This window comes from Parambassis ranga, chromosome 5 (assembly GCF_900634625.1).
Source record: "Parambassis ranga chromosome 5, fParRan2.1, whole genome shotgun sequence".
In the NCBI taxonomy this organism is placed as follows: Eukaryota; Metazoa; Chordata; class Actinopteri; family Ambassidae; genus Parambassis; species Parambassis ranga.
This window is the reverse complement of record NC_041026.1, coordinates 11,838,311-11,852,844: the sequence shown is the minus strand read 5'-3', so window position 1 is coordinate 11,852,844 and position 14,534 is coordinate 11,838,311. Positions and strand designations below refer to the sequence as shown.

General features: G+C 38.0%; 2 protein-coding genes across 5 annotated transcripts in view; one reads left to right on the top strand and one right to left on the bottom strand.

Annotated features, from left to right (window-relative positions):
* The window catches only part of cenpp (centromere protein P), a 63,312-nt gene that overhangs the window by 16,898 nt on the left and 31,880 nt on the right, over positions 1–14,534 (bottom strand). The gene's annotated exons all lie outside the window — the stretch shown is intronic.
* Positions 4,166–12,615, top strand: aspn (asporin (LRR class 1)). 2 transcript variants are annotated; one of them, XM_028407285.1, is made up of 8 exons: positions 4,166–4,480; positions 6,662–6,895; positions 7,650–7,762; positions 8,565–8,778; positions 10,512–10,622; positions 10,760–10,853; positions 11,035–11,173; positions 11,420–12,615. In XM_028407285.1, the coding sequence occupies exons 2-8, from the start codon at positions 6,682–6,684 to the stop codon at positions 11,618–11,620; spliced, it is 1,086 nt and encodes a 361-aa protein (XP_028263086.1). In that variant the 5' UTR covers positions 4,166–4,480; positions 6,662–6,681; the 3' UTR covers positions 11,621–12,615. The 2 variants fall into 2 exon arrangements, with proteins under 2 accessions (XP_028263086.1, XP_028263087.1); XM_028407286.1 differs by having other exon boundaries at positions 6,637–6,895.

The following is a 14,534-nucleotide window of genomic DNA, read 5'->3' as shown; positions in this document are numbered from 1 at the left end:
TTTTCCTCTGAAAACCCGAGGTTTAGGATCATTTACTTCAGTAGCAGACATCTAAAGGATGACTGGAACAGAAAATCTAAAATGTGAAGAGCACAAAAACCTCAGCTTCTCCTTTGGTAAGACAAGTTGGAAATATTAGATAATTATATGTAGACAAAAATACATTTCAAAATTGAAAAGCCATAAAAACAAGAATCTGAAACGTGTGGTGAGTTTCTGGATGCTGACAATTGTCATCTCATCGTACATCAGCTGGAAAACTTTCCTCCCGTGAGCTGAAGCTCAGAGATGAAAGGTTTTCCTGTAGAAGAGAAAGGAATCTTCTCAGCTGCCAGCGGGAACAGCTGCTTTGATCATCAGTTTTAAATATCAAACACGTGAAAGAACAATCTAATTCTCGTTAGTCATATGATCTCATCAATGCTGCTCAAGATGAGGACATCCTGTATACCAAAAAATTAACCACAAAATGAGTCTCTTATAATTATCAGATATTTTATAATCATTACAAAGTTCAATCATTTAAAGCTGATTTACTTGATACAAAAGTGAATTCTGCAGGTCATGTATCAACATGTGAATATTGATTTTAAGGTCACAAACCTAAAACAGGTTGGTACGATCTGATCTGAGCAGCTTTATGTGGAGGTAAAACAAAGTGCAAGCCCTACAAATGCACTATTGAGGTGTTTAAATGAAGGAATTTACAACTTTAACGTTTACAAACGTTAGTTGCCTTTCTCCAGCCCAGTTTGTGGTCACACTGTTATGTGATTTTTGCCGACTTTCTCGGCTGCCTGTAGAAAGATTTCTGTGTAAAAAACTCAGGACAGATTTTCTGTGAAAATCCAAAAGATGTGATGTTTATGTTCCATCCAAACTTTTTGGCTTAATTGGCCATTAGAAATATCTCTACCTGCTAACATTAGCCAGCTAACAGTCATTTGTGGCAAAATATTTGTGTTTATTAGTCTTTTTTATCAATAAAAATGACATAAAGCATTGGTTATTAAGTGTTCCCATGGTGAAACACTGGTCCGTTGTGCAGCAGGTAATGCACATACTTGCAGGGTCACAGCTCTATTAAAATGTTTCCTGGCAAAAAGACCTTCCTATGGCACCAAAGCAACAGCAATGCTGAGGCAACTTGTTGGCACATCACCCTGCAAGTTGCCCCGGTGACTTACAGCTTTAAAAGACCCAGATGGTGCTAATTCACCTCAACACAAGAACACAACATGCTCCAGTCAGTCCAGAGCCGTGACAGACGTCTGACTGTTCGGAAAGTATGAGATCCTTAGAGAGAAGACACATCCTGACCGCCTCCCATCAGGAACGCAGACCATCTCCCATCAGGAAATAATCTCTAACATTTAATTTGCAGTTTGAATACAGTAATTCCAACAATTACACAATCTTTTTTTCTCTACCACAAACCAATTTCCCTCTTTAGACTATTAAAGCTACCGAATAAAAATGTTCTGTGGCCAGCTAGTCAGCTGAGTAGTATGAGGTTTTCATGCACAAAATGACAGCAAAACAGACACTCTACACAAAACAAAAGCTCAGCCGTTTATAATCTATTTTTTGTTTTTGAATAGTAAGAGCAGCAAAGGGCCACCGACGATGCTGATATCCATACAAACACAAAGCAATAATATACAGTGTGAGGTGTCCAGAGTCCAGACAAACCAAGTCTATGTGCCTTAACAGTGCAGACAGAAACTCTTACATCAGATTCCTGCAATGTTTGGAAACTCTTATCCCTCAAACTGAAGTGGCTCCTAACAGAAATTTAGCACACAGTTATGAAGCTGTGGGTGATGAAGAACTGGAAAGTGAGCTTTTGCACAGGAGAACCATAAACTTGCTTACATCATATATTAACAGTTTACAGTGGTCTTGGCTCAGTGACACTTTTCAAATGAGCCGTGCTGATCAGTTCAAATGAGTGAAAACTGTTCCTAAAACTTACTGCTGCTGTTTGAAGCACAACTAAAGTTAACCGTCCAACTGTAAATAGCCGGACAAATGGATAGCCAACAAGTATAAAAAAAAAAAAACAAAAACACCAAATGAAGAAGTAGCTCAAATAGTTATGAGGACCAGCCCTAACCCTCTGGAATAAAACGTACTTTCTCTGTGTTTGAATCATTCATCAGCCATGGAGGCACAAGGCATCCCCAACTTCCATAATCAGACAGAAACCAGCAGCCTGGCAGTGGTAGCAGGATTTGTTATAAAACACGAATGGAATTTCATGAAGCTGCTGATCACAAATAAAAGCACTTGATCTGAGTCAGAAACTACTGGTGAGAAAAACAATAAACTCGACTAAAGTCTTTGAAGTTACGGAATTTCCTTTAAAAAGGATGTTGAACATGGAAGAGCTCAGCAGGCTTCTCGTTGATTAGATGATCATTTTACCAGATCTATGATGGTTTGGAAAATATGACTTCCCCACTGAGAAGATGCACTGAAACCAGAACACAGTCCCAACCCCACTTCGGTTCAACTAATTGCCAAACCAGGGCATTTCTGGACGGTCTGGCTCTGCCATAAGTAGTGCTATTCCAGCTTAGCTCAGCAGAAAATACCAGTGCAGAATGGAAAAAGGAATTGTATAACACTTGAACTCCTGAGGGAGCGAGCCACTGTTAGCGTTTCCATTCTTGGGAGGTATTTCTCATTTCTGCCTAAAACGTAAAGCCGCACCACAGGATTTCCTGCTGTGCCTTGTTAAGATGCACATTATGCTGCAGAACACAACAGAAAATGAATGTTAATTTGAATGTGGCAAAGCATCACCTCACTTTCTTTGCTGTCTGTCTGCTTTTCAGATCCCCAGAGAGAACAGACTGAAGAAAAAGTTTCCAGTTCTCTCGACAGATGGTAACTTGTACCACCTTAAGTCAATATGACTGCCTGCCAAAGACTCCCGTGTGTTAACACGGCATTGTGCTCTGACATAATACCTGGTTTCCAGACTATTTTATTTTAGAAATGGGTATCCTGAAACAGGAGGTGTCTGTTATGTAACTATAAATTCCAGCCTTATTCAGACATGACAGGAGCAAAACAGAAAATTAGCAGTGCACAGTGCAACAGGCATTTTAACAGACTCATGAGAACGGAGAACCTTTTTTGTGCCAAAGACAGAAATCAAGTGTTTTTCTTCCAGCAACATAAACATATTTTCATTTCACTATAAAACTTTTTCACCTTGTGCTGCAGCTTTGACAGTCACGCAGCTAAAGTCTAAAAATACTATTATCCTGATATCAGACAGAATATTCTGTCATATTCAGTCTGACTTAATCTCAACAATAATGGAGTTCCAGGAGGGAAGGGAATTGATTTTCCATAATAAATTACTAAATAACTAAAGAACAATGTGCCTGTGCATAACTATAACCATGCGTCACCACACCAACAGACCTATCTGACTGTTGTTTACAAGTAGTTTAAGTAAGAATATACTGCAGTATCAAAGAATCTTTAGAGTATTTTGTGAAGGGGTTGACAGCAACTAGTCAACATCATTAGTCCCACCCCTTTGGACCAATTCTTTAGACCTCTTCAGTGAAAACCCACTGTGTCATGTCACACTGCCAGACAATTAACGCCACAAAACTTTATGTGGTGAGGTCTAAGCTCTGGAAAATGGGAGAAACCTAATGTCATTACCTCCATGTACATTTTCAGAGTGAAATATAAAATCAGCTCAGTCAGTATTGATAATAATTACCCTGTCATGCTAACTATGAAGACTAGATCCACTGCAACATGATAACAAACCTTATTACATCCCAGACGCACTCCTTTTGCTGATCAATTTTGAAGTGTTTCGCTGGTCAACATGGCAGTCTCACTCTTTTCCTTGGGAAATATAGTCACAACAGACAGCATCATCCTAAAAATCCCTGCCAGGACAAGCTCACCTCCATCCTGTTGATGTTTCTACTAAGAGGAAAAAACAGGATTCACTCATAAGGCCTCAGTGTAAGAGCCATTCACGTTAAAGTAAAATATTTAATATGGCAGTGAAGGGAGGGGAGGTGACAGACCTGCTAGTATGTTCTATATAAAGACTTGAGTTTGCAGGAGTCTGAAGCTAACTATCCTGGCATCACTTCAAAGCTCCTGATGGAAAGCACATGACTGAAGCCCCAACAATGCCTTTTTACATCTAGTCCCAGAGACATTCAGATGCTGTGGTCACTGAGAGAGTCAAGCACTCTTTACTGAAACTGAACCTCTCACCCTAACACTGGTGGTTTTCCGTTTGTGGGGAAGTTCTGGGGGCCGTTTTTCTTTCTTTCTTTTTTTTTTTTTTACTAGAGAGAGGGTGATGCTGTTCTTCATTCACTGGGAATGTATTGACTGAGGACCCAGCTCTCAGCCTTCCAGCTGGACCCTGCTGCTGCTCTGCTCATTGTGTGGAGTTTAAACCAGGACACAAACACACCTGACAGCTAAGGTAGGACACACCCTGTATTTGTGACCTTAACTGTTTTATGTTGTAACTGGCTGACCAATATTCTTAAAAATTGTTTAAAGGGATTTCTCAATCAATTAAAGATTCATGCTGTACACCTTAGAGGTATTTCAGAGGAGCTGCATGATTAGGCTGCAAAAGTGTTTTACATCTGTGGTATGATGTTTTTGAATGCTGTTATTTGGAATGAGTTTAATGTTTATTTATATAAGATCAATTTAGGGTGAGACAAAGGCCCACATTTTAATGAGATAATAGGAAATCTGAAGGAAAAAATATGTTTTATGTTTGTTTTTACATCAGTCATCAAATCCTACACAAAACAAATGAATGAATTATGAATGTTTATTATGGACATATAATATGGGGGTTTTGCCCATATAATTCATATTTCTAAAAATCTATTTATCAACAAGTATTTTCTGGCACCAGTAGTGAAGATTTGTCTGCCTTTATTGTCATTACATACTCAATTGTTGGTTTTTGGACTGAAGGTCAGACAACACATCTGAATGTGTGACCTTCGGCTCAGATAACCAGACTAAGAAAATTGGCCTAATGATGTAAAAATAACAGATTATACTTAATCCAGTCATAGGTGACTGTCACTATACAATATGAGTCCTGATAAAGGCAGAACACATAAGAGAAGAATAAAGGATGGTTTGGACATTTTACAAAATGTAGACTACCTTAGAAGTCTGATTTGACTTCAGTGAAGTGAAACTTTCACAGCTCTCCGATTCAGTGAAAAGAAAACACAACAACAGGAAAAAGTCATTAAGCAAGAAACACATTTGTGCAAAATGTGCACATATGGAATAAAGAGACAGTCTGGATGCAGAGGAAGGGTCTGAGCTGTGCAGTATTTGCTGTCGAAGCAGGATTCTCGACCACCACCACATATTTGTGGGTGGATTGCACGTTCAACTGAAGACTAGCAGAAGCACGCAACCAGACCATTGTAGCCCCCCACTTTCTCTCTCTGCTGACATTGTGAACGCCTAATAACGGAAGATATATAAATCTTTTTGTGAATCACCACAGATGGTGAATAGGTGAAGGCTGGAGAAACATTTATGTTGGCTGCAAGATCTCATTTCCAATGAAGGCTTTCAGAGCTTCATGGAAACACTGGTAGAAAAAAAGCAGCACTTAGTAAAACTGATCCATCCAGGAACTCAGCATGCCCTTTCACCATGTACTGTGTTAGCAACACGTTCTTAAATCTGGCTGCAAAAATGAAACTGGGCTGATGCAGATAACATTCTCTGAGGTGAAACAGCACATAGTGAGGACCAGTTTTTATAGCTCCAACAATCTGGAGTGGTAGTTATGATAAAGTCTGAAAAACCCACAATGAAAGGTCACTTGTCATGAAATTATGAAATAATTGCATGCTACTCCATCAGTATTATATGAAACCAGGATGTGGGTAACCACTTGGACCATGAACAGTGGTTGATTACAATAGCTTCTACAACCTTTGCTGGGTAAAGATTAAAAATCAATACATTAAAACAAGAAAGCCCACACAGGGCAAACTCAAGACCATGTCTCAGTGTGGGCTCCACCTCCTTCAACACAGCCTAGGAAATGTATATGCTTCATAAACTATGAAGGCCACATCAACTGTTAAAAAAAAGGTCTGGTCGATGGAAAATGTTCTGTTTATTTTTTACGTGCTGCTCCTGTCACCTAGCAACCTTGACGTAGCAGCGGAAATAAATGAAATGAAATAATTACTCAGCCCTTAGACTTTCATTGCTGAGCGATGTTGTAGGATCCAACTGGCACCAGGATTCACCTCTGCATCCTTCACTACGAGAGAAAAGAACGACGCATTTTGAAAGATAATGCGTTTATCTTTCGTCTTTTGTAAAATCACTTACAAAAGATGTGTCCAAGTGCAACTTGCTGCACAACTTCTAACCTCATGTTTGTCTTACATTGGATATAAGCACAAAGTCCCAGGTCAATTTTAGCCATTGGCTATTGTAATAAAGTTAAGTCCATCTACATGAGTGTATCTTCATTAGAGAAAAGGGTAGCTTTACTTATTTTTTAGGGACCAAATTATGTCCTGTCTGTCTGTAGGTTTCAGAACTAACTTAGCTAAATTATTGTTTTCCTCACAGCTCTTCCTTGTTGCTTTTTAACCAGCTCCTGTTCCAAAAAAAAACATGAGGGCTTTCCTCCTACTTTGCCTGCTGGCGCTAGGCAACGCCAAACCCTACCATCCAATCAACGTCATGGACTTCATGAAAAACTATGACATCATGATGGCAGATTCAGATGATGATGACGATGACGACGACGATGATGATGATTATGAAGATGAGAACTGTCCTGCCAATTGCCGTTGCTCACCCAGAGTGGTGCAGTGTTCTGATCAAGGTTAGAACACTCTTAGTCTGAACATATATGGATGCACACAACACTATATGCATCAAAATAAAGTACCACCACTATAACCCCACACTGCGATGGGGTAAGTTCTATAGGACTTAAGTTTTGGCTAAACAGACAATATTTGTTTCTAATGCAGAGGAATATTAAAATACTGAGTAGTATTTTTTTAAAACTCTTGATACTATCACTTTGCAAACTGTGATAATAAAAGTAAGAAAAATAATGTGCATGTTTTTTTACAAACTATTTTTCATATTTCAGAGCCATTGCTCTACCATGTACATGAACTTGAAACTGAAATTTGTTCATAGCCACAGTACCTGTGATGTGGGATTCCAGTGCGAATGGGAAGCAGATGTTGCTGTGGTGACAATTTTGCAGAGACAAATGAAGGGATCCTACTGAGATCATGATTGGCGTTTATAATAATAATAATAATAATAATAATAATAATCATATAAACTTACAGCTAAGAGCCTCTCTCATATCAGTCTAAGACTAAACCTGAGAGTTGTTACCGCAGTTCTATCATTCCAATAATTACCAAATCATTTTAAGCACTTCATGTCAGCAGTCATTATGTGAGACCTGTGATGCCAAATCACGAATTTAAAAAAAAAAAAGTCACAATTACTGTAACTACAAACACCTGTATCTGACATCTTTTTTTTTTTTTACATGAGTCTGTTTTGTAATCAGTCCTGTCTTTAATCAGGCTTTTGTGTGTTTCTGCCAACAGGTCTGATATCTATTCCTGAGAAAATTCCTGAAGACACTGTGATGATTGACCTTCAAAACAATGACATCACTGAAATCAAGGAGGACGACTTTAAAGGCTTGCACAGGGTTTATGTAAGAGAAACCTTAAAAGCTGATTTACCCATGCTCAAAAACCTGAAATGAATGTAAACACACCCATTCGTAAACATCTCAACCAGACGTGCTGCAAGATGTCTGTCTACACATGCACTTATACTGTATATATGGAATAACTGTGAAAACTGTTTTTTTCTCTACACATCAGCACAGACTGAGTCTTCAGTTCTGTATTGTTGGATCTAGTCTGTTCTAGTGTGTCATGTTTTCCAGATGAACCGATTAGAATGAGGTTCTGTCAGACATGCCTGAGGCAGAGGACATACTGCAAGAAGCTACAGCCAAATCAAAGGCTTTAAACACAAAAACACCACAACTTCCGACAAAAGGAACAAGAAAGATTTGGCTCTCTTGTGAATCTCATTCAGTCTCAAAACACAAGTGACCATACCATCTTGTAGCTGTTAAAGTTGTTAGATAAGAATAAACGGTTTACTAAATATCCAGTTAAATGCAGCCTGCAGCCACTCCCCCTTTTTATTCAAACTCCCAGGTGCAGCTTTGTCTTTGATGTCTTCTGTTTTCTCAGCCGACAGAATGAACCACATCAAGGAGCAAAGCTTTATCACAGCAAACAGTGAGAATAATCTGCAAACACAGCTTCGTGCTAACACTGAGTTTTTTTTTTTCATCAGGGTGACCTGAGCCTGAACACACAATAGACAAAAAAAGTGTGTTTTACACACATAGGATGATCAGCATAATCCAGGGCACAAACAACTTTGCAGCTTTTCAACTTTGTTAAACAATGTAATTATAATTTCTTTTCCTACAACAGGGTCTGTTTCTAATTAACAACAAGATCTCTAAGATTCACCCCAAAGCCTTCAGAAACATGGACCATCTCAGACTGTTGTATCTCTCCTACAACCTTCTGACTGAGATTCCTGCTAACCTGCCCCCCAACATCATCGAACTCCGCTTCCACGAAAACAAGATCAACAGAATCCAGAAGGATGCATTTAAAGGCTTGAGGAAACTTCACGTGCTGGGTAAGATCTAGTTTCAACTGTCTGTATCAGATTAGCAATAATTGTTTTTAAAAGCCATGGTAGCAAGCAAAGTCATCAAGGAAATGTTTGCGTGTTGTTATTCATCCAAACTTGCACCAGTTAATTACGCAAGTAACTTGTACAGTGCTCGTTCAAAACACACAATTTTGTTATGACATATATGGTATTGTTTTGAAATGAGTACAACAGTAAGACACAACTCACATACGCAAGAGCCTGAAAAGAAGAGGTAATGCTAACTGAGCCAAGCATTGGTTGAGTAATAAAATTGGAAACCTGAAAGAAAATATACAAATATACAGTGGGAACGTCACTAAAGAGAGTGTGGGAAAATTTCACTAGAATGAACTGCAGTCAGCGAATGATCTGCTGAACACACACAAACAAGTAGACCAGAAGAGGGCCCCATCAGGGAGGTTTTCTATCAGATGTCATTGCAAATTGTCCTTTTGTTCTTCAGAGGGAGGTCCAGAAGCAAGGTTCAGATAACCAGGGTGAAATGACTCAAATCAGATTTTTTTTTCAAGTCTGTATGGCCACACAGACCATCAATTCAGATTTGTGATTACACTTAAATCACTTTAGGATGTTGGACATATATCATATCTGCTTTGTGGCCATACAACATAAATAAGAACAGTCAAGCAGCACTGAAGATAAAAAAAAGAAATAAATGTTTGAGATAAACCCTAAAACTGAGCATACAATGAAAGAGTAAATCAAAGGTAAATAAATATTCATAACTATAAATAATTAAAAGCCAAAGTAAAAAGCTAGGTCTGGAGTTTGTTTTTAATATAATCAAGAGCTGCTGACATGCGGTTTCAAACTTAAACAATGAAAGAAATTGGCATAACAACAAAACAGCAAAGGCCAACAGTCTAGCATGTATGTGCCTTCTCGTTCTTTAGACATACAGCTTAACTGTTTGCTGTCCTCCGGAGCATTTCATCCAAAAGTGGACTCTCAATGATGTACACATGCATGTTGTTTAAAAGGATGGCAATGATTACAGGTGCAAGTCTGAAAAAAGACCTTTGTAATTATGAAAGTGAGCTGTGAACATGAGCAAATCTTGGGGGAATTGAGCCTTATGAATTGTAATATCAAAGCAGCCTTAGAGACAGTGTAGAGATTATCACCCATCAGAAACAGCTTCCCTTAACTTATTTGAAAGTAATACCATCAGGAATGCTAACTCAAGGTTCCTCCTGTGTCGATAAAGACTGATTAAGTATACAGTAACACTTAGTGTTTTCCTAGGAAAAGTGGGAATCAAAAGGTAACTAAAGATTATTTGGTCAAGGTAGTGAAAAAGTTGCACTCTTGGTTAAAGCATCATTAACAATGACATGTCACTCTATACACATCTCATTTAGATACACAGTGGGAACTTCCTGTTTATACTACAGACTGGTCAATATGACTTGCAACAGTGTGCCAGGTCCTGTCTGGACAAAGACATGTACATCATACACCAGTGTTATTAATAACAAAGCACTGCAAGTCAAGATTTTATTTGTTATCAAAATGTCATTAACATGACTTTTGCCAATACTTTTCAGTGTGATGCAGTTATGTGCCAAGTCTGTAAATTAGGAGAGTACCATCAAAACAGATCAACTGTAATGTCTTGATGTATGTTTTCTGTCACTGTTATGACTCATTAATGATGAATCATTAAGTCAAATGATTTATGCTTGTCCAAACAGAGCTGGGTGCCAACCCTCTGGCCAATAGTGGAATTGAGCTCGGAGCTTTCAACGGCTTGTCGACTCTGTATATCGGAATAGCAGAAGCCAAACTGACCGCAGTGCCCAAAGGTAGGAAATTATTCTACTCATGTCATGTTACTTTATAAAAGTACCAGTACAGTACTATTTACCAACTTACCAACATCTGTTCATATGATGTTTTAACTTATAACAGTAATAACAGGTTGATTATATTTGTTTCACAGATTTCCCGTCCAGCATTACAGAGATGAGCCTGGACTACAATAAGATCGCAAAGGTGGAAGTAGAGGACTTCATCAGATATAAAAACCTGCAGAGGTAACACTAGGCAAAGATTAATCCCCTGTCAAACACATTCATTAATAAACCACATTAATGTTATTATTGTTAACTGTTGTTCAAATGATTGGTTGTTAAACCTCAGACATTTGTCAAGAATAATTGAGTGTAACTGACATCATGTAGTGGAACCTTGAACTAACTTTTGTCATTTTTGCAGGCTAGGACTTGGTTTTAACCAGATCAAGTATGTAGAAAATGGCAGCCTTGCCAGCATCCCAAACATCCGCGAGATCCATCTGGACAACAACCGTCTGAGAAAAGTCCCACCAGGCCTCAACTCCCTGCGCTATCTCCAGGTGCGGTACTATGACAAAACTGACACTCAGAGAAGCAACTTATTAATATGCATAGAGTAGATTGTACAGCCCACAAGAAAATTTCCCAAGCATTCTTAGTAGCATGAGTAGATATTGTAGAAAGAATCCCAGCAATTTTGCAATCCCTAACATGCATCTTATGGAGACAGTAAACATTTAATTGATAAAATCCATTTTGTAAATTCTTGACAAAAGTAGAAAAATAATCTAATCCTCTCTCTCCAGGTGATTTTCCTTCATGGCAACAAAATCAACTACGTAGGAATCAATGACTTCTGTCCTGTGACACCTAGCATCAAGAAGAACCTGTACACAGGCATCAGTCTGTTTGCCAACCCTGTAAAATACTGGGACATACAGCCACCAACCTTTCGCTGTGTGACCGGGCGGAGAGGCGTTCAGCTTGGCAACTTCAGAAAGAAGTAGGAGAAGTACAAAGAAAAAAGAAGACGATGATCTGACAACATCCTTGTGACAGTATGAGGAAGGAGCAAGTAATAATTCTGATAGATATGAGATGAAACTGTATTCTGGAAGGGTTAGCTGTTTAAGAAATACTAATTTCTCATTATATAGATGTGTATTAGAACTAGTAGCAAATGTTGGATAATAATACATAATATTTTCTGTCAGGGAATAAACAAATAATTAAAAAAAAAATTACCACACCAGGAAATGGTACAGTGTAATACAACAGCCCTGCTTTGTAAAGTACATATAGTAAGAGGCCCTCACCTTTTACTCTATAAACTTTCCCAGGAATAAAGCGCCTCCTTGTGGCCACTTTTACAACAAAACCACTCAAAACATTGATGAAAGTCGATTTTATATACCAATGCATTTTACCAAAATACATCAATTTGTTTTAAGATATAGTTGACTCTTTGTACAAACACAAGACTTTGCCATTTCCTTGTATATTAAACAACCATTTGATTTAAGCTGAGACATGGTATTTATCATATCATCATACAGGCCAGTGCTGTAACATAATACATCTTTTATTTTCCTTCCAGCAGAAGTCTGTACAGTCAATGAATGATGCTGGCATTATTAAGTGCAATAAGCCACTCTGAACCCCTGTGTCTATCTGGATGTTATATATATAATCTCAGTGCATGTGTGTGTATGTCTTTATTTAGAAGCCTCTTGTCAGACTGGATTATACATTGTCCTTGATGTAAACATGTCCTCTGCAGGACTGGGGATTGACATATTATCTGAAACTAATCTAAAGATAACCTGAACAGCCACCCTCTGTTTTAATGAACTATAGCATCCAGATGAATCTGCAGTTGAATAAAAGCAGGTAGTGTAACTCCCAACCTGAAATGTAAAAGCATATCCCTGCAATGTTTCTCCAATGTTCTCTCTTCTGAAATGGTGCTATATTTATTGAGGATGTCTTTAAATAAAACTGGAACACCTCCACATATGTTATTTCCTGACTTTTTTTTGGAAAAGTTCAAATAAAAGTTAGTATAAGCAGCAGAGTTGACATCTTGTTCAGTCAACAAAGCTGTATCACATCTGTTTACTATGTTACTAATGCAGTTACTCTGCTATCATATGCATACATGCTGTAAACATAAGATCAATGTTCTTCCTCCTGAACTGTACATGGATTTGTCTTAAAAAGTCCAGTATCTAATCAGACTTATTGTGACATAGTCTAGAAAACACCATTAGATAGTCATATTTGTCTGTAAAAGCTTAGAGCTCAAAATAACATAATTTTGGTCAAACATTTCACTATGCATTGTACTGTGTACAACTGTGTACGCAACAAATGACTAATAATCAGTGTGTCCCCAATTCCCTCATTCCTAAAAACTTCTAATAACATAATCACTTCAGTAATACATAATATTACAATGATATAGGATCAGGTAAAATATAATAAATGGACAGTTTAGACCCAGAAATATGGAAGTCAGTAATGTTTTTACTGGTTGGAGGCTGATAAGGACCAGTTATTTCTTGATCCACCAGCAGATGTCACTGAACAATAAAGAATCCTCTTGTGTCAGTGGAGGTCTGAAGACAAAACCAGAAGTGACTGAGACGCATTTTAATTTTTCAACTTAAGTTTGGTATTCTGTACTTGATTGTGGTTGCCAACTCTGTCACTACTTCTTAAAGAAGTATGTCTCTAGTAGCCAGACTTACTTGGAAAATTGTGAAAGGATCAGAAATCATGTAAATTATTTTCAAATAATTCCTTTAAGTAACCTTTAACAGACTCAAATTTTCCATCTTGCATTTTTTAAACTGATTGCTACAACACTGTATGAATGCTGTTCAAAAAAGTACTTTAAGTTACTGTTCATGCCAAAGTGGTGGTGTTTCTTACAGCTTTGTCATCAAGGTGGAAACTTCCAATAACTTGGAAACTCTTGACATCCAGTGTAAGTGAACGATGCAGTCTAGAACACAATTAACTAATGATGCATTTGTAGTGGCAATACAATCTGAGTTTTCAACAGTGTAGAGAGCTGCACTGACTTAGGTTTATTGTGTATACCCAGCCTTAATAGCATAAATACATAGCTACAAAAGTGTATTATTGTAAGGGAAACTTTGTTAAGTATAGTAAAATGTATTGGTTCAGTATTTCATAATAACCCCTTAGCAGAAAGATGACATAAATAGAACTGATGTGCACACAGCTTCCGTCATGTACAGGAGATGTACATTTCTAAAATGTCACGTCAGCAGATGAGGGCAGGACTATAAAATGCAGATAATCCTGTGCAATTCTGTTCTTTTAAAATAATCACCAGTTCAGCAGAATCTGCATTTTTAAATAAGGACATTATTACTGAGCTTGTTTAACTAAAAACATGCGTACATATACTGACGTTAAGCAATATACCCCTTTATTCCTTTATTTCTGCACAGATCTCATGAATGTATAATAATTAGGAACCTTTTGAGCTACGGTTTGGTCTTAGATTTACCAGACACAGAAACCCCATAAACTACAACCAATCAGATCCACAAATCACAAAAGAGGAGGCAGACGCTTGCTTATTGCCATCATCCACATGGGCTGTTGTCACACAAAAGTTCTGGTTCAAACCGCCAGTGGTGGCATATGGCTTGAACACCGGCAATATAGATTTTCATGAGTTTAGGATGTCATGAAGCTGCACAAATTATGTTTCTACCAAGGTCTGAGGAAAATTGCTTATTAGCTTCTGTGTCCTTCTTTCTTTAACAGCTTTGATCTCTTGATGCCAGTCAGGAAGGATATGCCTAAACCATAGACGGTAAATAACTATGTACTGACAGACACACTGTGTCCGAGACATCACCCATAGAGCCATGTTTGCCGTGT

Bases quoted from the DNA above. Each gene is read 5' to 3' on its own strand.
- aspn (XM_028407285.1), top strand. From the start codon at position 6,682: ATGAGGGCTTTCCTCCTACTTTGCCTGCTGGCGCTAGGCAACGCCAAA. The intron at 7,763-8,564 runs GTAAGAGAAACC...TTCCTACAACAG, and splicing joins AAGGCTTGCACAGGGTTTAT to GGTCTGTTTCTAATTAACAA. The intron at 8,779-10,511 runs GTAAGATCTAGT...TTGTCCAAACAG, and splicing joins GAGGAAACTTCACGTGCTGG to AGCTGGGTGCCAACCCTCTG.